Raw genomic sequence first — 26,584 nt, 5'->3', positions numbered from 1 at the left:
TGCATTGGTAGATTCTCAAGATCTATTAAATCGGGTGTAAAAAGGAAAAGAATAAAAAATATGCGATCGGGACATTCCTAGCGATAACACATCTAGCACAAACATTACTAAAAGCTAGTACATGAAAGCACAATGATTGTTCATATAAACCTCCAATGTCCATCATTGCTTCCTTAAAGTATGTATTTGAAAGTCTTTATTTAAAAAGTTTTTAAAGTGTGTGTTGAGGACAGGACTTTAACATATTGAGTTAATTAGAAAAAGAAAAATTAGCTAAAAATAATATTTTTTTGCAGTTTGCATTCCGAGTAACGCAGAACCTTTGTCACTTTTTGCATAGTTACTGGTACACCAATTATGGTGCCGGCCACCAGTTTTTTTTCTTCCCTCAAAAAGGAAATAAAAATACATCTTTATTATACTTAAGTTAATGTCAATTGCAGAATTACGCAGACAAGGAAAATAAACATACTGAGGCTCAAAAAGAAAATATATTTAATTTTCGAAACACGCCCGATATCTTAATCCTAACATACAATCTAATACACTAGGACTGACTGATTTTAAGAAAAAATGTTATCTTGATTTTCTAGCAGATATTAAGATTTTAGTCACAATCCCCAATGCCTTAGTGCAACGATTTCTGCAAAGGTAATTTTTCTGGTACATGTCTTTAGTCTACTCCCAAAAGTCAGACTCACTGTCTGTCCTGGGAATTAATCGTTCCAACACTGCTACTTGTTCTGTTGTAGCCATTTCCAACCCCGTTAATGTCAAATAAAAAAATAACTTTTTCTATGCTTTCCTCAAGCCGCAACTCACTTTAGATTAGTCAGCAAGACCTGTACACACGTAGCTTCCTACTTGTGATTGAGTTTTCTTTTTTTTTTTCTTTTTTTTTTTTCAGCAGAAGGGGCAGAAATGCATTTTCATAATTTAAATTATAATTTATGACAATTACGTAAATGTTTTTGTAAATTACATATAATCCTCTTAATTACATAAAAAATACTAATTGAACATCATGAGTATTATGCAAAAAATAAAGGGAAAAACAGGTTGGAAAAACACATTCCGTGACCTCTGGGTACCTTACGATGCGATTTGCGATAAAGGGCTCACGATAACGATGATTTCAAGATACGGCGATACAACAATTAGCGATACATTGGTGAGGAAATCATTCTAGAATATTCTACAAATCAACTAATGAACAGAAGTGTTTTTTTCATCCTTTTGCTGTGAATTGGAATGAGTTTCACTGTTAGATGTACAATCCATTTGAAGTGGGAAGGATGGCAGTGGATGAACAAATCCCTCCCACTTCAAACGGATTGGAAACCTTATGACCGTGAATGCCAGACAATGAGTTCATTTTGGGGGCATTTCGTGTCTTTTGCAGTCAATTTTCGGTCACTTCCTGTTGATTTTGGGGCATTTTCAGCTTACTGAAAAGGAGAGTGACTCAAGAATTTCCCCAAATAAATAGGGATTGACTCAAATTCAACAGGATATGTAACCTTTAAATGCCCTGAAATGAACAGGAAGTGACCTGTAACTGCCCACAAGACTGGCTGTGAATGCTCTGGTTTCAGTGCCATTGACGGCACTAGATGTCCGATCCGGTCAAACTGAATCGGATGTCCAGTGCTGTCAATGGCAGCCAGTGATCTAACGTACAAACAATTCTAATGGAAGTTTTTGGTAAAAACCTGTTGTTTCCTGTTGTTGTTGTTGTTGTTTTTTTTTTTAAACGATTACACTTTTATAAAACGGTATATTGATTCTTGGTGGGAATATATCAATCACCTTTTTGATATATTACCACACCCCTATGCTGTGTAGTTGAGCCATGAGTCGGGGAAAAGCCTGACTAGCGGCGTCTGGATCGGTGTCTTTCTCTTCTGACAAATATTTCAATTAGCTCATCTGAAAAATGTAGTCAGCAGTTACATAATTGCGTGTAGATATTAACATGAGCCTAATGCCATGAATTTTTGTATGCTCAAATTAAGAGTGAATTAATGAGTTTGCACCAGGCCAAACTAACGACAAGTTAACGAATGTTAACAAGTCATCAATATATTGTGAACATCTTTTGACTTAAAACCGTGCAAAAATAAGACTCAGTCGAGCCAGCACACAATTTACTGCATTTATCCTCATTGTAGCTTGCCACTTGCTACTCCAGCAGTGGGCAGTAAAAGGCGTCTGTTGCATAGGACCAATACGATGACACTGTAACAACATATGTATACTAGGGCTGTCAAACGATTAAAATTTTTAATCGAGTTAATCACAGCTTAAAAATTAATCGCAATTCAAACCATCCATAAAATATGCCATATTTTTCTGTTAATTATTATTGGAATGGAAAGATAAGACACAAGACGGATATATACATTCAACATACTGTACATAAGTACTGTATTTGTTTATTATAACAATAAATCAACAAGAAGGCATTAACATTATTAACATTCTGTTAAAGCGATCCATGGATAGAAAGACTTGTAGTTCTTAAAAGATAAATTTTAGTACAAGTTATAGAAATTTTACATTAAAACCCCTCTTTGTGTTTTCGTTTTAAAAAAAATTAAATTTTTCAATCAGAAAATAAACTAGTAGCTCGCCATTGTTGATGTCAATAGTTACACCATGCTCATGGTGCTGAAACCTATGAAATCAGTCGCACCCAAGCGCGACAAAACACAAGTAACAAGATCACATGACACTGTGCTGTCATTTTAATCTGTTTGAGCGGGGCATGTGCGTTAAATGAGTCAAATATTTTAATGTGATTAATTTAAAAAATTACCGCCCGTTAACGCGATTGTATACATTAGGGCTGTCAAAACTTTTTTTAAAAACCTGTCCACTGTAGGGGTCCACCCCGTCCCAGACCAGTGCGGGATGGCGAAGAGGACAAGGAGAATCAAGGCGGCGAAGGGGGTCCCAACCAGCAGCCCCGCCAGCGCCGCTACCGTCGCAACGTCAACTACCGCCGCCGACCACGCCCGCCCACCGGCGGCAAACCCGGACAGGACACCAAGGAGGCCAAGGCGGGAGGCGATACCTCCGTAGAGAAAGCGGCCGCTCCCGAGGCCCAGCAGGGTGGGGCTGAGTAGGGGGCAACCTGCCCACCGGCACCTACCATCTTTTACCATCGTCCGGGTGAGCGTCTCGAAACGTGCAAGAGTGTGTGGCCTGCTGATGTGCGCTAGACTAATTTGCAACTTTCTCTCTCCACCCCCGGCAGTTTTTTTGACAACAAGAAACATCCAACAAGATCAGAGCAATAAAAGATTTGACTTGATGACCGTCACAAGCTTGCACCACGCATTTGAACAGATTTACCACCAATTGCCTGCAGGTTCTATGCAGACTTGTTTTTTTCCTTCTTTTTACGTGACAGCTACAACACCTTTTGGGGAAACGACATGTTTTTCTAAATCTGTCCTAAGTTTTTACACCAAATGATTTTTCAAGAAAAAAGCTATAAATTTGATATCTGGGCAGTTTGACATTTTTAAATAACTTTTTATCTATTTCAAACATTTTAACAAAATGCAAGCTCAAATAAAAGTCCAAAAACCAGGGACTATTGAGTGTTTTGTTTTTGTGTGTATATTTATTGGAAGTAGGCAGCCAGAAGCTAATTCAAGGTTTCACAAATGTACACAAGCCATACTTAGACTGATCTTGGTTATTATAGTTGCTAACAATATGGCAACCCTCACAATGATTGTCCTAAACTAGCATTCTGCTAGATCAGGGCTGGGCAAACTTTAATGCTCAAGGGCTACATTTCATTTTCAATTTGTAAAAAGGTGAAATTTGATACAGGTTTGAACAAACTATTCACTAATAAAAATATTTTTAAACGGCCAGTTAAAAAGAACTCATGAATATGCATTTTTATTTTACTCAACCTCGAATGTGTTTTAATGTTCCAGGACTTGAGATCTAGAACAGAGCTGTCTGTAGCCCCTTGGACATACTTTGCCCACTCTTGCCCTTGAGCGAGAGATCATGTGCATCATCCTCGAAATGTTTGCTTTTACAATTATTTGGTTAATGGAAAAAATGTCATTGGAACAATGGTACAGTATTTCAGTTGTTTTCATAAGGAAATAAATATGGGAAGGTTCTGAATTACGCTTTTGATTTATTCCAAAACAAAATTTTCAAATTCTACAGGCAACACTGCATGATTAAAAAAAAAAAAAAAAGTGATTACCATGTGTTACTTAAATTTGCAAACAGAAGTTTTTCAACATCACAGTGTACAATTGTGTCCAAAAATAAAATCGATCCAATTTTGAAAATGGCTTCGCCAAATGAACAACTGATTTCATTGTACATCTTCATGGATATAATCAAATCAGCTGGGCTGAACGTACTGTTTCATCTCAAAGGTTGTTCATCTTTGCCACAATAGCAAGGTCCTCTTTACTGCTTGTATGAGATTGAAAGAGAATCCTTTGACTTCCCAAGCGTTCTTGCAGATAAATGTTCCAGGCCTATCCTATTCTCAAACGTTGGTTTCTTTGCGCAGGCGCCTCATTCGTTGCATGTTGTCCTCAATGGCTGTGGGGTCGGTGATCTCTGTGGCACAGTTGGTGGGAAACCAGCCTCTCTCGCCGTCACGCATGCGCTCCCCGTAGCACCAGTCTGATGGGAGAACAGGGTATTTAGAGTGAACACAGGAGTCTGGGAAGGAGAGGGTCCCCTCACCTTCCTCCTTCGTTTGGACAATAACAAGCTCTGCTTGCCGTAGTCCTAGCTCGTCAGGCTCTTTGGGCATGTAGGCTTTGGTGGCCTCATACTGGGACAGATCTAAAAGAAAACAAAAGTCCCATTATACACTGCTTTTATAGCAGCCTTTCCCAGCTCTGCAGATGCATCAGAGTCAAAGCAGATGAAACAATTGTCATGCTCACCGTCTTTACAGGAGAAAAACTCTGTCTGCTTGTGTTCAGTGAGCGCGACTATCCAACGGGCCCGATCCACCCTTAGTAAAACAAGTGGGAGAAATAGAATAAAAACAAAACTCCCGAGGCAGAGGTAGAAAATAAACTCTCTGTCCTGGGATGCTAAAAAAGCCATTTTGACAAAGGAGCACAATGTGCAGGGCTGCGTTTCAATAACCGTTTGAGTTGCCCTTGCTAGGACGTCACATGGAGGCAATTTGGAGGGCGGAGGGGTAGTGAAAGACGTAAATGAAACACTTGCCCTCGTTCACTTACAGGCCAGACAATCATGGCTCAACCACATGTTGTTGAGGTGGCGTTATACTGCATATTCCAAATCAGTTGCGTCTCAAGAAATTCATCATAGGGGTGGCCACATGGGGCCACTTAAAATCTTGGGGTGGCTCACCAAAAAATAAATCTATAATTTCAGGTTTTTACTATGTTGTAATAATAAACAGGCCAGTAGAAAACTATCAAAGACCTCAGGAAAGGTCTACTGCTATACTTCGGCTGATTGTGTTATATTGTATTTTTATACTACTACAGTGGGGAGAACAAGTATTTGATACACTGCCGATTTTTCTGGTTTTCCCACTTGCAAAGCATGTAGAGGTCTGTAATTTGTATTATAAGTTCTCTTCAACTGTGAGGGACGGAATCTAATACAAAAAAAAAAAAACAGAAAATCACGTATGATTTTTAAATAATAAATTTGCATTTAATTGCATGAAATAAGTATTTGATACATCACAAAAATCGAACTTAATATTTGGTACAGAAACCTTTGTTTGCTATTACAGATACCAAACGTTTCCTGTAGTCCTTGACAAGGTTTGCACACACTGCAGCAGGGATTTTGGCCCACTCCTCCATGCAGATCTTCTCCAGAGCCTTCAGGTTTCGGGGCTGCTGCTGGGCAACACGGACTTTCAGCTCCCTCCATAGATTTTCTATCGGGTTCAGATCTGGTGACTGGCTATGCCACTCCAGGACCTTAAGATGCTTCTTACGGAGCCACTCTTTAGTTGCCTTGGCTGTGTGCTTTGGGTCGTTGTCATGCTGTAAGACCCAGCCACGACCCATCTTCAGGGCTCTCACTGAAGGAAGGAGGTTGTCAGCCAAGATCTGGCGATACATAGCCCCATCCATCCTCCCCTCAATACGGTGCAGTCGTCCTGTACCCTTGGCAGAGAAGCAGCCCCAAAAAATGTTTCCTCCTCCATATTTCACGGTTGGGATGGTGTTCTTGGGGTTGTACTCATCCTTCTTTTTCCTCCAAACATGACGAGCCGAGTTTAGACCAAAAAGTTCCATTTTGGTCTCATCCGACCACATGACCTTCTCCCATTGCTCCTCTGGATCATCCAGATGGTCAGTGGCAAACTTCAGACGTGTCTGGACATGCACTGGCTTCAGCAGCGGTACCTTGCGTGCGCTGTAGATTTTAAGCCATGACGGCGTAATGTGTTTCCGATGGTTTTCTTCGAGACTGTGGTTCTAGCTCTCTTCAGGTCATTGACCAGGTCCTGCCGTGTAGTTCTGGGCTGATCCCTCACGATCCCTCATGATCAGTGATGCCCCACAAGGTGAGATCTTGCATGGAGCCCCAGAACGAGGCAGATTGACCGTCAACTTGAACTTCTTCCATTTTCTAATAATTGCTCCAACAGTTGTTACCTACTCACCAAGCTGCTTGCTTATTTTCCTGTAGCCCATCCCAGCCTTGTGCAGGTCTATTATTTTATCCCCGATGTCCTTACACAGCTCTTTGGTCTTGGCCATTGTGGAGAGGTTGGAGTTTGTTTGTTTGAGCATGTGAACAGGTGTCTTTTATACAGGTAACAAGTTCAAACAGGTGCAGTTACTTCCGGTAATAAGTGGAGAACAGGAGGGGTTCTTAAAAAAAGAACTGAGAGCCGAACTATTTACTAGTTGGTAATGTATCAAATCCTTATTTCATGCAGTTAAATACAAATTTGTTATTTAAAAATCATACAATGTGATTTTCTGGATTTTTGTATTATATTCCGTCCCTCACAGTTGAAGAGAACTTATGATACAAATTACAGACCTCTACATGGCTTACAAGTGGGAAAACAAGCAAAATCGGTAGTGTATCAAATACTTGTTCTCCCCACTGTATATTCAAAACTACTGCGAAAGATTCCTAAGGCTTTTAAAAACTCCCAGCCTGGTTCATTACTCAAAACCGCAATCATGGGCAAGACTGCCGACCTGACTGCTGTCCAGAAGGCCATCATTGACACCCTCAAGCAAGAGGCTAAGACACACAAAGAAATTTCTGAGCGAATAGTAGTGATGGGACGAAATGGGCCGAGGTTCCGAAGCTTGTGTCGCGTAATGGGAGGGGCGTTTCCACGAAGCTTGTAGCGAGGCACGCATCATTTCTGCAAAACCCGGTAATGATGACGTGAGAAGCCTCGCCGGCCGGCTAAATCACATGAGCACTTCGGAAGTGATCCGACGTTTGGCGCGCATTGCAAACACAATACAGACTAGACTACGGTATAAATTGGTTGCAAAATATAATGGCGATCGCCTGTTATCTCACATTTTGTGGATTTCGGGCTCCTGTACTTGTTACACCTGTGTGCCGCGCGCAACAGTGCAACCAGTGCAATCATTTTTCGAGCCTTTTCCTTTGCTTGCGATGGAACCTGCGCGAAAAAAAGCGATCCTCCCCTGTATGGGAACATTTTGATTTGATTGCTGTCAATAAGGCAAGGGAGGAAAAATTACATTAATATAAATGTGACATTGCAGCTTTTCGCCTGTTCTTGTGTCTAACTTTTGTTATAACACAGGTGAAGTGTCTGTTGTGTGCAAGGGAACTTGTATACAACAATAACACCTTGTCTATGTTGAGGCATTATAGAGCCTTTCATGAGAGCAAGGAAACTGGGCCAAGCTTAGGTAAGCAAAATAACACAGTGCATAAACAATTTTAAGATACCATTTAAATACTGCATTACTAACATAACCTATAATTGATTTCTGATTGCAAGAGAGCAAAGATGTAGATGAAGCCTTGGTCAACATGGGCATTGAGGACTGTCAGCCTTTCACTATTGTGGAAGACAAGGGGTTCAGAAAGTTTGTTACAGCTTTGAACCCTACTACCTATGTTCTTCCCACAAGGAAGGTATGTATGTGAACACATGAAGTATTTCTTCTCATTTCCCCATAGTGGCAATTCCAATAGTTTTATATTGTTCCCTTTTAGGCTTTAAAAGCTATGGTGGACGACAGGTATAAGCTGGCCAAAGAAAACACCAAAGAAATGGTGTCAGAGGCTTCTGCAGTTAGCCTTACAGCAGATATGTGGACATCCATGAACGCAGACTCATATCTAGCTGTGACCTGCCATTTTATTGATGAACAAACATCATTGCACAGTATTGTTTTGGGGGTAGAACATTTCCCCGAGACACATACTGCTGAAAATCTTGCTCGAGCAAAAACTGCACTCATGTCTGTTATCTGCCTTGTAAGCGATGGTGCAGCAAATATGGGTGCCTGTGTGAGGGAGCTGCATATGCGGCGCACACTTTGAATCTCCGCATAAAAAAGGCCCTTGCCCAAAACTCTGTGCTGAGTGAAATTAGGGAGAAGTCCCGAAAAACAGTAGGCTACTTCAAGAGCAGCAGTACTGCAAAGGTGAGTTTCATTTATATCTTCTAAATTCAATGTAGTTGAAAGTTGCTGCCCCAGTGACACTTGAATTTGCTACTTTATTGCAGGAGCGGCTGAAACAGGTGCAAGAGCAAATGGGCCAGCCAGCACTGAAGCTAATACAAGAAGTTGAGACGAGATGGAACAGCACCTTTTTAATGCTTCAACGAATTTATGACCTGAGGGAACCAGTTGGAGCAGCGTTGGCAGGCCTACGCACTGATATGACTCCAATTTCCTCACAAGAGTACTCAATTGTTGCCGAAAGTCTGAAGGTACTCGCCCCTTTTAATGATGCCACAGTGGAGCTCTCAGAAGAGAAAAGGGTATCTGGATCAAAGGTCAATTCCACTTTTAGCCATGTTACACCATGCATTGGAACAGCAGCAACTGGGACCTCTTCAAACTCCAAATACAACAGCAATGGCTGAAAATCTGAGAAGACAGCTAAGAGAGAAGCTCAACACATTTCAATCTATGAGCATCATGTCACTCACAACACTACTTGATCCACGATTTAAAAAGATAGGCTTTTTCAGCCCCAACAAAGCATCTAATGCAGAAAAAAAGACTTGCCGCAGAATGTGATGCTGTCATTGTCATGAGAAAATACAACTCAACCTCCACTTCTTCACATGCGCACACATCAGAAGCAGCTCAGCCGGTGTGCCACATTACTTGTATTGCTGCACAACTTGTATTTCACTGACAGCCTGTTTGTCTATCATAAGGAGCAAACTGTGGCAACGCTTGGCTGAGACAGTTCAGAGGACCAGGACCCCAAACACCCTAGCTGATGCAACCCTGGAGGTCCAAAAGTACCTATTTGAACCAAACATTAACAGAATGAACAATACATTAGTGTACTGGGAGGCACAAAAGAATACCTACCCAAATTTATATAAACTGGCACTCACATTTCTCTGCACCCCAGCCTCGTCTGTGCCTTGTGAAAGAATATTTTCTAAAGCTGGTGAAATATTGTCCAAAAAAAGAAACCGTTTAAAACCAGCCACTGTGGAAAAGCTATTATTTCTAAATAAAAATGAATAACAAATTATCCTTAGCACTTGTTGTATTTTCTTCACATACTAAATTACTAACACAAGTACATTCATATCTTTGTCTTAAGCAAATAGCCATTGAATTCTTAACAATGTTGACCTCTTGGGCTTCTAGACCACTTGATGGCGCCATGGAGTAAATGAAACTCCATGAAGCTTTGCTACATGTGAAAACCAATTGGCTGCAAAGCTTCATTGCTTCATTTAGCCATCACTAGCGAATAGGCTGTTCCCAGAGTGCTGTATCAAGGCACCTCAGTGGGAAGTGTGTGGGAAGGAAAAAGTTTGGCAGGAAACGCTGCACAACCAGAAGAGGTGAGACGCACGCTGAGAAAGATTGTGGAGTTGGGCCGATTACAAACCGTGGGGGACCTGCAGAAACAGTGGACTGAGTCTGGAGTAGAAACATCCAGAGCCACTGTGCACAGGCGTTTGCTGGAAATGGGCTACAGGTGCCGCATTCCCCAGGTCAAGCCACTATGAACCCGAAAAAGCAGAAGCGCCCGACCTGGGCTACAGAGAAGCAGCACTGGACTGCTGCTCAGTGGTCCAAAGTACTTTTTTCAGATGAAAGCAAATTTTGCATGTCATTCGGAAATCAAGGTGCCAGAGTTTGGAGGAAGACTGCGGAGAAGGAAATGCCAAAAGTTCAGTGTCAAGTACCCACAGTCAGTGATGGTCTGGGGTGCCATGTCAGATGCTGGTGTTGGTCTACTGTGTTATATCAAGGGCAGAATCAACGCAGCATACCATCAGGAGATTTTGGAGCACTTCACGCTTCCATCTGCTGAAAAGCTTTATGGAGATGAAGATTTCATTTTTCAGCACGACCTGGCACCTGCTCACAATGCCAAAACTACTGGTAAATGGTTTACTGACCATGACATTACTGTGCTCAATTGGCCTGCCAACTCTCCTGACCTGAACCCCATAGAGAATCTGTGGGATATTGTGAAGAGGAAGTTGAGAGACACCAGACCCAACACTGTGGATGAACTTAAGGCCGCTATCGAAGCATCCTGGGCCTCCATAACACCTCAGCAGTGCCAGAGGCTGATTGCCTCTATGCCACGCCGCATTGAAGCAGTCATTTCTGCAAAAGGATTCCCGACCAAATATTGAGTGCATAGCTGATATCATTAATTGAAGGTTGACTTTTTTTGTATTAAAAATACTTTTTTTGTACTGGTCAGATGAAATATGCTAATTTTTTTAGATAGGGATTTTTGTTTTTTCTTGACTTTTTTGCCAAAATCATCAATATTAAAAACAATAAAAGGCTTGAACTACTTCGTTGTGTGTCATGAATCTAAAATATATGAAAGTCTATTGTTTATCAGTACATTACAGAAAATAATGAAGTTTATCACAATATGCTTTTTTTTTTTTTTTTTTTAAGAAGGACTAGTATTTATTTGTCTATACCTTATGATTTGTAGACAGATTTGTTGTGTAAATAAATTTAACCTACTTTTAGCTTCAGTCCCTCCCAACGCCATTTGATTGACAGACCATTCCTTTTGTTAAAAGCAAAATAGAAAAAGCAAGCGAAATAGAAACATCAAAAAAAGTCAGTTTTTTCCTTTTTTTGACAAAAGTGAAAGTAAATAAAAATGTTACTTGTTATTTATTAAATTATTTCTTTTTATACGTATTCATGCGTTTTTTATTTTGGCACTCCTGTGATTCCATAGGTTCTGCCAAATACAGTCTATTTTTAAAAACAATTTTTTTAACAACAACGATGAATTTTACAATTCGAAAAACAGTTTGGTATAACAATGAAACACTGTGCTGGCGGCTTGATTAATTTTCTTCTTCTTTGGTGATAAATAGACAGCAGCCAACGGTGTTTGAGCTTGATTATCATCACTGCAAGGATATATTTTCTGTGCACCACTGCAATGCACTGTGGGATATAGGGAGCTCTGAAGTGACCCCAAGAGCAAGTGAGCGAGGGCGAATGAAACTTATTTAAACGCAGCCCGGGTTTCTGTTTTCAAATGTGGGTAAGGTAAGCAGCTGCAAAATGAATAGTCAATTAACACAGACACTTGGGAATTAAAAAAAAAAAAAAATCGGGTTTGTACTTCACTTTGGCAAATTGCCTTCTTCAACTTGTTACAGCAGGGGGAGCTAAACCCAAAGCATGCACTGTACCTCGACTCTGCCACAAGGGTAATGCGTTCTGGTCGGCCCTCGCTGTTCTTGCTCATGAGCAGCCTGAAGGACAGATACTGGCTGGCGCTGTTCTTGCCGGGTGACGATGTCTGACTGTCCGTTTCCTGGCTGACTTCCACTTCCACGTTCTCTAGGGTGGCGTAGTCCATCACCACAAAGCTCTCCTCACTGGGGGGGGAACAAACAGCTTTTGGGAGGGTGCAAATGCAGTTTTATTCATTCATTCATTCATTTTCCATGCCGCTTTTACATAATTCAAATTAATTCCTACAATACCATATTTCATGTTCCTTTACTATACCATTAGCTGCTCAGAGTATGCAATGAATGAACAGGCATTGTTTGTTTACTCTCCGAGTCAAAAAAACAGAATGCAGATCTCCCTCAGGCTGACCATCTGAATGCTAAGCTGAAGAATGTCAAGTATTTGTGGACTGCATCCGTATTTATCAGTCTCCTCTTCCCTGGCAGTCTGAATCTTTTGACAGTGCTTAGGAAACAACTGAAAAATCCCTGGTTATCCATTCCACCTATTGATTGAGTACCGATCAGTCAAGCATGTAACTAACTAGGTTGCACAAAAACTCGAATCCTGCTCACCCAGATTCAAAATGATTGCTGTTGCGTATGAGCTAACTGGTATGACACATCTACACTACTTACAGACCTGTAGTTTTAAAACATACTGTAGGAGATAATGAAGACATGTTTAATATTTCAGTGTGACTGACCTCTTCTTCTTGGTGACAATGAGTACATCATTGAAGAGAAACACGTAGTTGCTCCTGTTACTGAAGGCCCTCCAGATACTTAGCTCTTCACCGCCGACAGCCAGCTCGCCGCTTTTCTTTAGCCAGCGTGATGACGACACCAGTGGAAATGGCTGTGGGCACGATGAAGCATCAGTAATGCAACTTACTTTTTTGTTCTTGTTTAAAAAAAAAACAACAACTCTTTTTTTGAGTTCCATTCCTTTTCCATGAACAACTTGGGCGTCTGATCAAGCAAACTGAGCAAACGTTCGCCGAAATGTCCTGATGGTGTTTTTTTTTCTGTCTGTTCAAATGATATAGATAACAGAGTTTATGAGGAAACTCTTTCTAATAAAATTCGAGACTATAGTTATTTTAAGACAACCATAAGATGGTCATGGTCACATATGGTCCACAGGCCTTGATGTTGACATATGACTAAGATTTTGACAGGGAAAAAAAGGAACTATAAAAGCATAACAAGTCTAACCTTGATTTTACCAAACTCCATCTGTTTCTGAATGGTGTACATCTGCTCTGTTCTCTCCATCCGCCGAGCACCGTCATTGCAGCTGCTGACCAACTGTGGAATGGTGAAATGATTAATGCAACCAATCAGAAAATGAGGAATGGAATACGCCTGTTTTTTAATAAATCTACCTTGCTGATGGCATGCAACGCCCAGACCGCAGCAAAATACTCAGCGGTCTTGTCAGGTGTCTTCTGGCAAATAGTCTGTGGGTAGACCGCCCCAATGGAACAATTATTATTAATATAGTAACTAGGGGAACAACAGTTTTTTCCATCTTTTACAATTATTTCATATTTTCTTAATAATTAGAGAATTTTTGTCAATGTAAAGGTCAAACAGACATCCAGCAACAGTGGCAGTCTGGTAACCCGTTGCATGGGAAGAATGAGAAAAGAGATCATTGGAAGGCCTCCGCATTCACTGCTCCCTTCAATTTGCTTTAGGGTGTCCTTAAATGCACCATTACTGCTCCTAAAAGGAAGTCAAGAAAAAAGATTTTAGGTCAACATTTCCAAGAGGCTGTGCCCTCACAATGATTCACACTTTAATGTACCACTTACAGGAGCTTCTGCAATGTCCTCTGCTGAAAGGTCTCATTGGAACAGTAGACGATGTAAGGGTCAAAGTGGTGGGCGGCGTGGTTCTGAACAATGTCGCTAATATCCCTGATTACAGGGTTGTCATAGTGACGTCGCTCGAGATCCTCAAAAAAGCTGCAAAAATGAAAGGGGGTTTTAAATGATGGCAACACTCCCACACATTAAATGTCATTATTCTCAGTTAAAATACATGTAAATCGCCAATTCAAGTGAACAGAAATTCCTTTGGAGTGGTCCCTTGTGTATTGTAGCGTTTACACTCCACTGTATACTTCGAAAATTATTTTTATAGTATTAGTTATAGGTATGGGAAACACCTTGATCATGTGCAGACTAGCGGAAACAATCTTAATAAAGTCAAAAGACACAAAGAAGATTTTTTCCCGATGTGTAATGGTGGCGAAAAATGTAAATAAAAGCCAATATTTCCGGGAAGTAGGTGAAATCGCTGCTGTCAGACATTTTAAACTTACTGTACTATTTGCCGGCTTCGTCCGAGTCTCAGACGGAAAAAGGATAAAGACGACAACAGTCTGAGCAGGTACAGAAACTAAGAGTAAGTGCCCATTTTCTTAGCTACATTTTACACGTTTCAAGTATCAGTGTTTGCTGTACGCGCATGACATGACTGACATCCTGTTCATCACACAATGGCTGCGCTTGTCAGTGGTGTTAATTTTTTTTAGTTTAAACAATATTTTTTTCCATATATCAGAGGCCTAAAAAATGTGCAATTTGCATATTTAAATACTTTGTGCAATCGGCTTTCACACAAAGGCCCTCTAGGCGTTGTCTGTAACTTTAAACTAGGGATGTCCAAACTATCCTCAGAGGGCTGCTTTCAGAAAAATTGAAGAGCCAACTTGAAATCCTTGGACTTTCATTTGTTAAACTGACGATATACAGTATATCGTCATATTGTACTGCACTAATATTTATGTATGTGGCGGAAAACACAGACAAGACTGAAAAAGCAGTTTCTGCTCTAGCAGTCCTCTCTAAAAGAAACTGCTGTATTTTAAGCCAAAACAACTGTTGTGTTTGATAGAACAATATGTCTATATGCTGCCATAGCAGATTCATGGTGCATGAAGCCCCCGAACTATTTTAATTTGTCCGTTTTACCCTGGAAAACCCCGTTTACAGACGTCGCGCAACCGCTTTTGTTTCAACCCAGCCATAAAAAGAACGTAAGTAGTTATATTATTCGAAATGTCTGTCATTTTTATCTTAGAATCATTAATTGATGTCTAATATTTCCTTTAAAAAAAATAAACGACTTTAAAAAATTATTCACTCGCATATTTTAACCTTTTAAACAAATTACGTCACATTGAAAAAAATGGCGTCTGTAAAAAAGTCACGGATATCTACCTCATAACTATCGGTTAACTGATTTTTTTTTGTTACGGTTGCATTTTCCCTGATATGATAGATGATAAATATTAGATCCAAACAAAGAAAAATGGAAAAATATCGTTTACAAGGGTAAATATATTAGAAAGAAAATCTCGACTACTCCTTGATGTCTGCGATTTCTGCATCGCGACCGTTGTTATATGACCATGTTTCACCCATAAAATCCCAGAAAAATCCAGCTGTGGCCATTCACAGCTGTGTCCTGACACACGGTGATACATGCTGCATGGAGTTTTTGGATCAAAACAAGGTAAGTACGTGATAATATCTCGTAAAAATCGTGGTGTCTTTAATTCTGCTCTTGCGTGCTCTCGCCTCCAATTAGGGTTTTGCTGTTTAAAAAAAAAAAAAAAATTTTAAATGCCCTCCTATTCAAAATTTTTCTTCCCCCAGAAAATTGAGATTTTAAGCTTTCCAATGATGTATCAGACGTGCATATCGGACAATTTTGAAAGTTGGCCAAATTGGGGGTCTCAGAGCAGAACTTCCAGTCGCCTAAGTGTTTTCCACCATATGTATATAATTATATATATATGTAAAAAAATTATATATATGGCGGAAAACACTCAGGTGACTTGAAGTTCCGCTCTGAGACCCCCAATTTGGCCAACTTTCAAAATTGTCTGACATGCACATGTGATACATCATTGGAAGTCCCCCAGTCCAATTGGATTGGGCGTTTATCGCCGTCATTGGCAGTGAAACATGATCACTCAATGCCAGCCTTCTGAATGGAAATGGATTTGATGACTGTCAATTGTCATAAATTAGTTGCATTGATTCCAACGTATCAGGTTTTGAAACCTGGGCTAATGGAGCGGCACCGTTTAAGTCACTAACTTCATCTAGTGTTGAAGCCGAGGAGTGCAACAGAATGTAAGTTGAACTCAGTTTTATTCGCCACGGGTTGGGGCCACAGTTTGGACACCCCTGCTATAGACATTGAGTTAATAGCTGAAGTTTTTCTGACCAAGTTTGAAATATAAAAGATTGGAAAAGAATACAAACTTTTTTACTGATGAGAGAAGAGAGGCTGTGCTTTCATTTGATTATTTACTTATTATCAAGTATTATGTGATATTTTGAAGCTAGCATGTCTGAACTTATCCTTTGTAAGTCAAAGTGGGAAAAACAATTGATCAAGCAGCAGGTCGTATACCCAAACACTCGAAAATCGAGATTCTACCGTATACAATACTATATTAGACAAAGGAAACTTAAAAGTTGACATTTGTTCTGTTGAATTAGAAAAATAAAAAACATCAGCATAAAAGCATTGAGTGCATTCCTCAACAGCACGACAAACAGTCGATACATGAATTTCCGCCACACCCCTGCAGAGGCTATTAAACAAAACAAAAAAAGGGAAAATGACACCATGAAGTCCAGAATGGAGGATAACAAAAACTACACAAATTAGACTCATTAGGTGTTGTTCTATCACACGTCCTCTCATACGCGCAAACTACAAAAGCTATTTTTTATTTACATTTATTTTTGTAAGTATTGAGTTCTTAAATGCAGCATATACTCATTTTAAAACCCAAAGAACACCACGCAGCATAGCGAGGCAGCAAAACCTGTTTGCCAAGCATGTTTTAACATGTCGATGGGACCTACAAGATACTTATCCATCCTAAAGGCAGGGGGGAAGGGGGGGTGCTTGACATTTTGAGTCACTTCTAAAACCACACTGCGAAAAGCCATGAATGTGTATGAATAAAAACATACATAGGAGTAGGAGTAGTGTATTGTTCCCACCGTTTGCTGACTTGGTGGATAACAGAGATGTTGGAGAAGAGGTGATGGTGCTCAGTTGTTGTCATGGTCCTCTTCAGAGCTTCATTCTCCTTAAAATGTCGCACCAGGATGCTTAAACTGTGCAGGTAGGAGTGTTCTGATGTGATTATTTCAAAGATTGCCTGTCAAATAAATCAAAACAGAGCCCATAAGTATCACCAACAGCAGTCTCAAGTAAACATTTCAACACACTGTCGGCAAATCATATGGGTGGGCTTGAAATACTCATTTGGGAGTGGTGTTATTTATAATGCTGAATGTACGTCCAAAAGCAAACGCTCCTTGGTGGAAAAAAAAAAGGCGTTGTCATGGATAGTGTTGAAGCCATATGATAAAGAGCCACGAGGTTACTATAAAAGTGGGAAGCACTAAAGCAGCAGACAGCGTGGCAGGGTGGGGGTTGACTCAGGGACTAGAATGCAAACAGGGTGGACCTTTGCTATTGACACAAAATGAATGCAATAACAAAAAGGGACAAGCCATTCTATGCTTGGATTACTTTACACACACTGACAGTATTTTTCCAAAAACATATCAAGTGTTAAATCAGAAGTTAACGGTGTCCTGTCATAGAGACAACCAATGTTCCCTCTAATTTTTTATGTCTCTGAGCAAACACACAAGCTCCCTGAGCACAGTGCAGCCCACGGTGAGCAACATCAGATGTGTACCGTATTTTTTGGACTATAAGTCGCACCAGAGAATAAGTCGCACCAGCCAAAAAATGCGTAACGAAAAGGTAAAAACATATTTGTCGCACCAGCGTATAAGTCACATTTTTGGGGGAAATTTATTCGGTAGAATCCACCACCATGAACAGACATGTCATTTTGAAAGGCAATTTAGAATAAAAATACAATAGAGAACAACAGGCTGAATAAGTGTACGTACGGTATGCTAACATTACATGACTCATAAACAACGAACTGAGAACATGCCTGGTATGTTAATGAAACATAGCTAGAGTTATTCAGATAACTATAGCATAAAGAACATGCTAACTAGCGACAATGATATAATAATGTGTGAATAAGTTCACATATAAGTCGCTCCAGAGTATAAGACGCACCCTTTGCCAAACTATGAAAAAAAACCTGCGATTTATTGTCCGAAAAATACGGTACATGGCGGCCACACACCAGTATCACGCCTTTTCACGCCTATTAGCATTTCTACTGCCTGTAAATTATCTAGTAGTAGCGTTTAATGATTAATACCCATAATTAAAATATCTTTATACATGTCACTAGAATACACACCAATCTGACTTAAATTGTACCTTATTTTTCACATCTTAATATATAGGACTAGCATTTGGTGTACTGATATGTCAGTGCTCTCATCTACTATCGGTGTATGCCAGGGTGCATTTATAACACTGCACATTATCTCGTTCTCCACTATCTCATTGATTGAGTTTACAAATTCAAAGGCATAGTTTTTACTTCGCCATCTTTCGGGTATACTCACATACTTTGCCATTTGATTGCAGATTTGTTGAACTGACACCACTGACGCATTCATTTCGATGGCAAGTAAAATATTGTCAATGAGAACTTCAACTTGCTCTGGGTCAGATTTTGTTTTGTGGGACAGCTTGTTTCTCTTCTGTCGGTCTATTGCACTCTCCCGCAATAATGTACCAATCCCCTGTCCCATCTTGAGTCTTCATAATTTTCAACAGCTTTCAAATGACTTTTCTGCTGAATATGACGCTTGAGGTAGTCCAACTTCCATTCAGTCCACATTTTTCCCTCTGAAAACTCACTTGGTACTTTGGCTTTGCGGGAAATATCACCCAGTTTCACCGCTTGTTCGTCTATTTGCACATGCTCCGACAGCCAATCCATTTTATATGAACCGCATTTCTTTTTTACTTTGGCTTGGTGAGTGGATGTGTCGCTGCCCGTTCGTTTCGCCATGATAAAAGGGGTTGGCCTTTGCGTCTCTCAACTCCGCCGCACTCACGCACTGTTGTCAGCTTGCTAACCTACACCCCGCGTGTAGGCTGGGCAATACACAAGCAATGTCAATGCTATGATTGGCTGCGTAGCGGATGTGAACCCTATCGTATCATTTGCTGTACACCTGTCACTCACCGAGTTACAACGCAATTAATACGTTTCTGTTGATTTTTTTTTTTTTTTGTGTGCGCAGCATAGACTTTCTTGTGCGCAGAGTAGGTGCCAGCAGTGCGCGATTGCGCACGCGCGCAGCTTAGAGGCAACACTGGAGACCACTCAAACATAATGGCACATACAGTAAATCAAGAGATGAGCTACTTACCTCTTGTCTTTTTCTCTCTTGAGGTGAGATCATGTTCAGGATCCCATTGTCCTTCACCTTCATAAAGTCGGAAGACAAAAGTGCATTTGAAGCATCAATTCAGCTTGTGCCTGCACGGGTACGGTTTCAACGGGGGTTACCTGTGGCAGCTGGCTCCAGGTGAGTTGCGCCGGCCTGTAGCTCTTTACCACAATGCTCTGGTCCTCCACCGGCGCTTCCACCACCACAAAGTCATCCAGCAGCTCATCCTGATTGGTGGAGTGCAAACCACGCTCTCGGATCTCCTGGTAGAGGCGCGGCGTTGCTGGGGAGCAAACCCACATATGAATCATTTCGGGGTTCTTAGGTCGGGAAAGTCAGCCACTTCACCCTATTATTCAATGGCCTAACATTGAGAGAATAAACAATTGCTGGAGATCAGCTCTACGTGAAAATCACAATGTTTGTGGTGTAACTTTAGAATACTGAATAAATGATCAGGAGAGCTTTTTCTTCTGGTCAACGCACAGTGATGACTGGCTGAGTAGCTGAGTCTGCAGGATGTTCCAATTCAATAATCAGAACTCAACAATGCTACATTCAGCATGCAGAGAGCTCCCAGAGTTTAAGACATTGTTTTCCAAGAGAGAAAACATGGCAAAATTTTGGCATTCACAATTTCATTGGGGTAGCAATTCAATATCATCTACAAGATGTAAAATACTCTAAAATATTCTCCAACATCTGATCATTTGTACTGTTTTGGCTACTTTTAAGGGATGTGGACAATGACTCACTCATACCATCTTTGAATGACCCTCGCTGGTTGCGGTTCCTCCTTCTCCCTAGGGTTCGCTGGAAGGATGACAACAACACATTTTATCACTGAGAACAGCCCTTTAAATTTTCTTATTCTTTTTGACAATAATACTTATTAGTCTGAGTTATATTTTTGTCATCTCAAAATGTGTCTTCGTCTAGTTTTTGCTGACAATAAACTACAACTTAGTCTTGAGTTAAGGTTGACGTTTAGTAAAAATGTTTTTGTCTGTAAAATTTAAAAAATGTACTCCAAAAATATATAAAAAAAAGATTCCCAACTCTTTTGAATGAACGTTGACAGACGAGCACATATTGTACTACAAGGACAATGCCAACTTTCTGATAATACACACCCAGCAGAAAAACAGTACATTATTTTCAATTAATTATACCCAGGGGTGAAAGTGGGCCAGAACGGTCAGGAACGCAGTTCCGGTATAAGATTCAGGGCACTGTTCCTGTATACGGTGCTTTGATTCAGAAAATATGACGACAACTGTGAAAACGCTATTTAAAAAAAAAATACAAAGCTGCCACACATGCATTTCATCTCCAAGAAGAAAACAATCTACCAACATCAGATTTATATACACAAGTGTTAACAACAAGCATAATAAAGTGCTTGTGTAGCTAATCCGTTTCCACCGATATTTATTATTTATTTTATTCCAAAGACGGCATGGAGGTACCCCAGCTGCTGCAGTTATCTGAGTCTGACGATGATGAGTCACGTCAATGTGCGAATGCACGCAGCAAAGCAAAATGCCTGGACTCATTTATCCGTTGAATTGGTTGACATACTGACATGTGCTCACCAGAGATAGTTAGCTCTGATTGTTTCAAATGGGCATGTTTTCTGAAAAAGCAAAAAAAAAAAGGGGGCAATGCAACAGAAAATGGATCAAATCTTTAAGAGCAAGCAAAGTGTTAAGGAGGCTTATTTATCTTATTTAGTTTTATTTGCTCTGATGGGAAGGTTCAAAACATCTTAGCTGTCAATGTGCACTTTGGACTTATATTTGTTCATTTATGTTAGGCTACTTATTGATTTACTTATGATTTTAAAAAGTCAATGTTTGTGTGATCTTCAAAATAAATTCCATTTCAGTCTGCATAATACAAGTCATTTGCACTTATTTTTCTTAATGTATGTTACTTATATCTTTATTATTAAAAAAACACAACAAAAAGTAAATGTTTCCATTATTAATATACATCCCATGTTCTTAAGTAGTTAAAATTGAGATTTGGCATTTAGTATGTGAGGAAATGAAAATAAAAATTAGAAGATGGAGGTTGGGGTTATAGCTGTTTTTGTTAACTTTTATTTTGCAAATCATTGAAAGAATACAATTTTGAATGAAAATCAGATTTTGTATGTGCTAGAGAAATAACTGACCAAAACAGTTTTCTTTGCATTTCAGTAGTTTTGACCCCCCCCCCCCCCCCAAAAAAAAAAAAAATCTGTGGCATCCTTCACGTCGGGGAGCTCCGGCAAGAAATTCTAACCACTTTCACCCCTGATTATACCCACCTGGACGTTACGAACTGTATGTAAAACAAAGTTGTCCGAGAGTTTAAGAGGACGCTCGCTGTTAGCACTAGCCTAATTCGAACACGAATGTTATGCTAATGCTATGAGTTACATTTAGTGTGTGATGATCACTCAGCACAGACCTTTAAAGGCTAAAGCAACATAACATTGCATATTCTCTCTGGCCAAGATAAAAAAAAATCTTACCGTGTGTGCGTGTGCGCAAGCTTTGAGACTGGGTAGGACACTGCACTGGTGAGTGGGGGTGGGAGGCACACCACGTCACATGAGTGACAATGGCAAGATTCATACCGCAGGTCTTAATGCACGAATCGCATGAAAGTGGACCATTTCAAATCCGATCTAGGTCACTTTCGTATGTGGATAAAATCCGATCTGGGTCACATTTTTTCCGAATGTGGCTGCGGTCTAAACTGCCAAGTCTCCCAAATCGGAATTCGTGTAGCAGTTACGTCAGCACAGCGGGTGTGTGACAGGGCGCTATGGTAGCGGTGCAGCTGTGCATTAGCGTTAGCTTGAACACCGCTTTTGGGGAAGGTGCGGGCTTGACAACATTTATAAAAAAATAAAATGTGATGAGGATAAGCCTGAGAATGCTCGGTTTTCTCTTTGCTCCAATTGAGCAATATTTCAAGATTGCCATGTGTGGTCATTTGTTTTGGTGCTCCTGCGCGTGTGGGTCAGTTTGCTCATCTCATCTCGGAGTGCGAATTAGTGCGCATGCGTGATACTTGAGCTGGCTCAATGGACAATGGACATCAATACACATCGGAATTGTGCATTAATACATGCGGCTTGAGCCTAGCCGGTGCTACGAAAGGATAACTACACATAAATCTCACATATCGTGAACATGTGACGGAAACCATTTCGCATTTTCCTCTCGTTCTTGTCTCTTTAGACGAAAACTGGCATTAGGCTCATTATGTTTTAGTCTCCCAAAACACGTTTTGAAGCTAGTTTTCGTCTCGTCGTTGTCCTGAAAAAATTGTTCGTCGACGAATATTTTTGTTATAGTCATTGTTGACGAGAACAACACTGCTGAGAAATACCGGTATACACATTTTGGTCTTTTACTATCTCACAATAGTTTGTTCTTGATTTTTTTTTTTTTAGCAGTCCAGTCCAGTAGAGAACTCTAAATAGCACCTGATATGCAAGCTTAGTCATCTCCATGCCTAACAGTCAGCGTTACTGAAGCTAAAGCAAAGTTTCCACTCCACCGTACTGTCAAGTTCAAGCATTTCTATAGGGGGACCAAAATAACTCATCCAGACAATACCACTTCTGGAACATGTTCAGTAGTGTACGACTTTTGAAGTGCCATTATTTACATTTAGCCAGAAGAAATGGACGGATAACAGCTTTACCTTCCGTCCAGGGCTGCGAGCTGCACAGGGACTGGATGCTCGGCCTTCTTTTACAGGTTTGAGTGTGTTAACAGCCTCTTTTCCCCTCGCCATGGCATCAATGTCCAGGCTGGTCACTGCTGCTCTGTAGGACTTGTTCCTCCGGTTCCTCCTCAAAGCGAAGCCATCTCCATCACTGTCATAGTCCTCCCAGCTCACATCAGGCCCCTGCGTTGAGTGTCGGATTCGGGATCCGTGACAGGAATTCTCCAGTCCAACAGGGAATGTCACCACAGTGGTGTGATGACGGTTTTTGGGCCGGCTGGTCACCGCTAGGTTTTTGGGGATGATCTGGTGACTGCCGAGCTTCTGGGCCACTGGACTTTGGGTGCTCAAAATAAGAGATTGGGGCACCACCAGCCTGCTATTACCATCCTCTTGGCTTTTGCAGGCCTCTTGCTGTACAGTGTGGGAGCTTTGTGACTGGCAACATTCATCGCCAGGCTCAGAAATATGGAGTACCGTGGAAAAAGGGCTCTCCAAAATCAAAGGGACCTGGTCACCCGCACGGCCGTCTGACTGGGTATGAGACATAGCGTCCTGGCTCTGTCAACTCGGCCCCGTCCACTGACCTCCTCAACACTTACAACATTGGAGGGCTCTGTGGAAAAGTAGAAAAGTTTGACATCACATTAAAACTCTTGCGAAAGGGGAGTTAGCTCACACCCATTATCACTTTCTCTTAGAAACCTTAAGCTTTCGAGCTAACACTGACTGTCAAACGATTAAAATTTTTAATCGAGTTAATTATAGGTTAAAAATGAATTAATCGTAATTAATCGAAATTCAAACCATCAATAAAATATGCTATATTTTTCTGTAAATTATTGTTGGAATAGAAAGATAAGACACAAGACGGATATATACATTCAACATATGGTACATAAGTCCTGTATTTGTTTATTAGAACAATAAATCAACAAGATGGCATTAACATTAACATTCTCTCAAAGCGATCCATGGATAGAAAGACTTGTAGTTCTTAAAAGATAAATGTTAGTACAAGTTATAGAAATTTTATATTAAAACCCCTCTGAATGTTTTCGTTTTATTAAAATTTGTAAAATTTTCAATCAAAAAATAAACTAATAGCTCGCCATTGTTGATGTCTATAATTACACCATGCTCACTCATGGTGCTGAAAGCCATAAAATCAGTTGGGCCCAAGCGCCAGCAGAGGGCGGCAAACACAAAAAAACAAGTAACAAGCGGACATTACACTCTGCTGTCATTTTAATCTGTTTGAGCAGGGCATGTGCGTTAATTGTGTCAAATATTTTAACGTGATTAATTAAAAAAATTAATTACCACCCTTTAACGTGATAATTTTGACAGCCCTATAAAAAATATGTTTTTGCTGAGAAATACAGCCCAAAAAACATGATGCTGCGACCACCACTTCTTTTGGAGAAATGCATTGTGTTTGCGTCAAACATACTCTTAGGAATTATGGCAAAAAGGCCAACTTGCATTTGATTGACTCCGAACACAATATTTAACACATTTAGCTCCTGTTGTGAAAAGTTTCGAAATGATAATCCTCTTCTCATTTTATATTTTACAAAATATTTCTATCGGATAAGTGAGACATTAGCTGCAACTTTAACGCTTTATAGGGCAGCGTATTTTGGTAATTAGGGGGGAAAAAAGCTAAACTAACTTAACCTCCTAAGAACTAGCATCCACAAATGTGGGTCATGTAGGCCACAATATTAACATTTGGTAGACAAGTGTGGCCTATATTGCTCAAAATGTGATGTCAACAACATATAGTATGTGGAAAATTATTACTGTACTTTCTTCTTTTATTCATCATTAATTTATTTTTCACAAATGTTTCGATAATCACTTTATGTATTTACTAGGCATGTGCCGGTATAAGATTCAGACAGTATGATAACCTTAAGCAAAAATATCACGGTATTGCCACTACAGCTATAAATTGTGTTACTTTGAGATTTCTGGGTAAAAAACAATAACTTTTTTTCCATTGAACAGGATTTTTATTTTTCAAAACATTAGCAAATTGGAACATAAGTATAATGTTAAGTTTAAAAAAAAAAATCCAAATAAAATTAAAATAAATGCAGTCCTTTAGGTGAGGGAAACCCACAGCCACAGCTTAACATTATTTTCATCAGAACAAAAATAATTGAATTACCGGTACTTTCCATAAAAAGCACATGTGTATGACTCGTATCACGTTTACATTAGACACACACTCTGTTTGTCAACACAGACAGTTGCCAGAGAGATTAAAAAAACATGTTTTACAACCGCTAGACACACTAAACACGCTGGAGTTAACTCTCGTAAATGGTGGGAATAGTGTTTACTAATCTTTAAATTTTGTATGAACGCGAAATCATATTTCTGTAGCCGAAGTATTCACATATCAGCGATTTCGTTTTCTTCGATGGGAGATTGAGCCTTGCAGCTGCAAGCGAGGGATTTCTCCCTTCATTTTGGGACATAAAAATAGCCAATACCTTAGGGACAGTATGACGGATTTTTTTTTTTTTTTGCGGTTTTGAAAATGTGACGTATTCATACCACGGTAGACCTTAAAACTGGTTATAAGCACATGCCTAATACAATATTATTAAAAACATTATAAAACCAAAATGAATAGAAACAAACTTTTTTTTTTTTTACACTATTTTTTAATTTTATTTTCAAATTTATATTTAACTGCCATTGACAATGATAGGTGTCCAATTCGTTTAAATTGGGATCACTGGTTGAGAATGCTCAAGTTACAGTGCCATTAACGGCGCTAGATGTCCAATTCATTTTGACTCGGATGGCTGGCAGCGATAATTCGGGGTCAGCCTTTTCACAGTCCAAATCAATTGGACGTCTAGCGGCGTCAATGACAACCAATTAGTTAAGTAAAGGGTTAAAGGTATGTAGGCATTCTAACCTTACTTCTCCCGCATTAAGAAAGCATAATTCAATCAATTAAATCAATTCACCCCGCATGCAAAACAATGCGTGCGTTTACATAAGAGTATATTTACTGTTTTCCACGCCAGAGTCGCAGCCCCAATCTTTGACGGTTTAGAGTGGAAGAAAAAATGTCTGCCTCACGTTCTCTTGGTTGTTTATGGCGAGGTTGCAGGAAACAGAGCAAACAATTAATTGCTGCAACACCCCACGGCTGTCTTACCTGATCGAGGTGAAATTTCAAAACTCCTAATGACCGGCAAAATAAATGAAAGACCGAAAGAGAGTGAGAGGAAATGAGACCTCAGTTGTGTCCACCGCTGGTCGTAACGTTGTTTTCACATATTTGGTCTTTAACCGCCACTTCCTGCTTTGGCAGCTCTCTGCTGACAGCGCTGTTACAGGTGAGCGTCAAGTCAACCAATCACAAAAAAGTGCAGATAGACCACTTCACTTTTTGAAAGATTAGTTCCAGTTTCAGTTGACGATTATTTATTTCCCCTGAATGTAAAGCCTTCTGCACATGTAATGCAGAGATTTAATCGCTTTGCGTATTTGATGCGGTCATTTT

The 26,584-nt window shown here is 40.1% G+C and overlaps 2 protein-coding genes across 4 annotated transcripts in view; one reads left to right on the top strand and one right to left on the bottom strand.

Moving 5' to 3' along the window:
* Positions 1-3,601, top strand: part of ybx1 (Y box binding protein 1) — a 13,470-nt gene extending 9,869 nt beyond the window's left edge. Inside the window, exons 7-8 of the mRNA XM_057820448.1 lie at positions 2,885-3,174; positions 3,260-3,601. Coding sequence (XP_057676431.1) covers positions 2,885-3,128 — 244 coding nt within the window. The 3' untranslated portion in view covers positions 3,129-3,174; positions 3,260-3,601. The remainder of the gene's footprint in view (positions 1-2,884; positions 3,175-3,259) is intronic.
* Positions 3,434-26,584, bottom strand: arhgef16 (Rho guanine nucleotide exchange factor (GEF) 16). 3 transcript variants are annotated; one of them, XM_057820389.1, is made up of 15 exons: positions 26,088-26,584; positions 23,029-23,668; positions 20,085-20,136; positions 19,443-19,606; positions 19,303-19,359; positions 16,978-17,138; positions 13,759-13,911; positions 13,540-13,669; positions 13,327-13,401; positions 13,157-13,249; positions 12,646-12,797; positions 11,894-12,082; positions 4,944-5,014; positions 4,738-4,839; positions 3,434-4,674 (listed from the first exon to the last, which is right to left on the bottom strand). In XM_057820389.1, exons 2-15 carry the CDS (start codon positions 23,599-23,601, stop codon positions 4,535-4,537), a joined length of 2,112 nt encoding a protein of 703 aa, XP_057676372.1. In that variant the 5' UTR covers positions 23,602-23,668; positions 26,088-26,584; the 3' UTR covers positions 3,434-4,534. The 3 variants fall into 3 exon arrangements, with proteins under 3 accessions (XP_057676372.1, XP_057676382.1, XP_057676363.1); XM_057820399.1 differs by having other exon boundaries at positions 26,317-26,584; XM_057820380.1 differs by having other exon boundaries at positions 26,237-26,583.

Source organism: Corythoichthys intestinalis, chromosome 2 (assembly GCF_030265065.1).
Source record: "Corythoichthys intestinalis isolate RoL2023-P3 chromosome 2, ASM3026506v1, whole genome shotgun sequence".
NCBI classification, from domain to species: domain Eukaryota; kingdom Metazoa; phylum Chordata; class Actinopteri; order Syngnathiformes; family Syngnathidae; genus Corythoichthys; species Corythoichthys intestinalis.
Note: the sequence above shows the minus strand (reverse complement) of the source record. Positions and strands in the feature narration are given on the sequence as shown.

Excerpts from the sequence above, each read along its gene's own strand:
- arhgef16 (XM_057820389.1), bottom strand. The coding sequence starts at position 23,601 with ATGTCTCATACCCAGTCAGACGGCCGTGCGGGTGACCAGGTCCCTTTG. Across the intron at positions 20,137-23,028 it reads CTCGCAGCCCTGGACGGAAG|CGAACCCTAGGGAGAAGGAG; the intron begins GTAAAGCTGTTA and ends TCATCCTTCCAG. Across the intron at positions 17,139-19,302 it reads AAGAGAGAAAAAGACAAGAG|GCAATCTTTGAAATAATCAC; the intron begins GTAAGTAGCTCA and ends TTTATTTGACAG.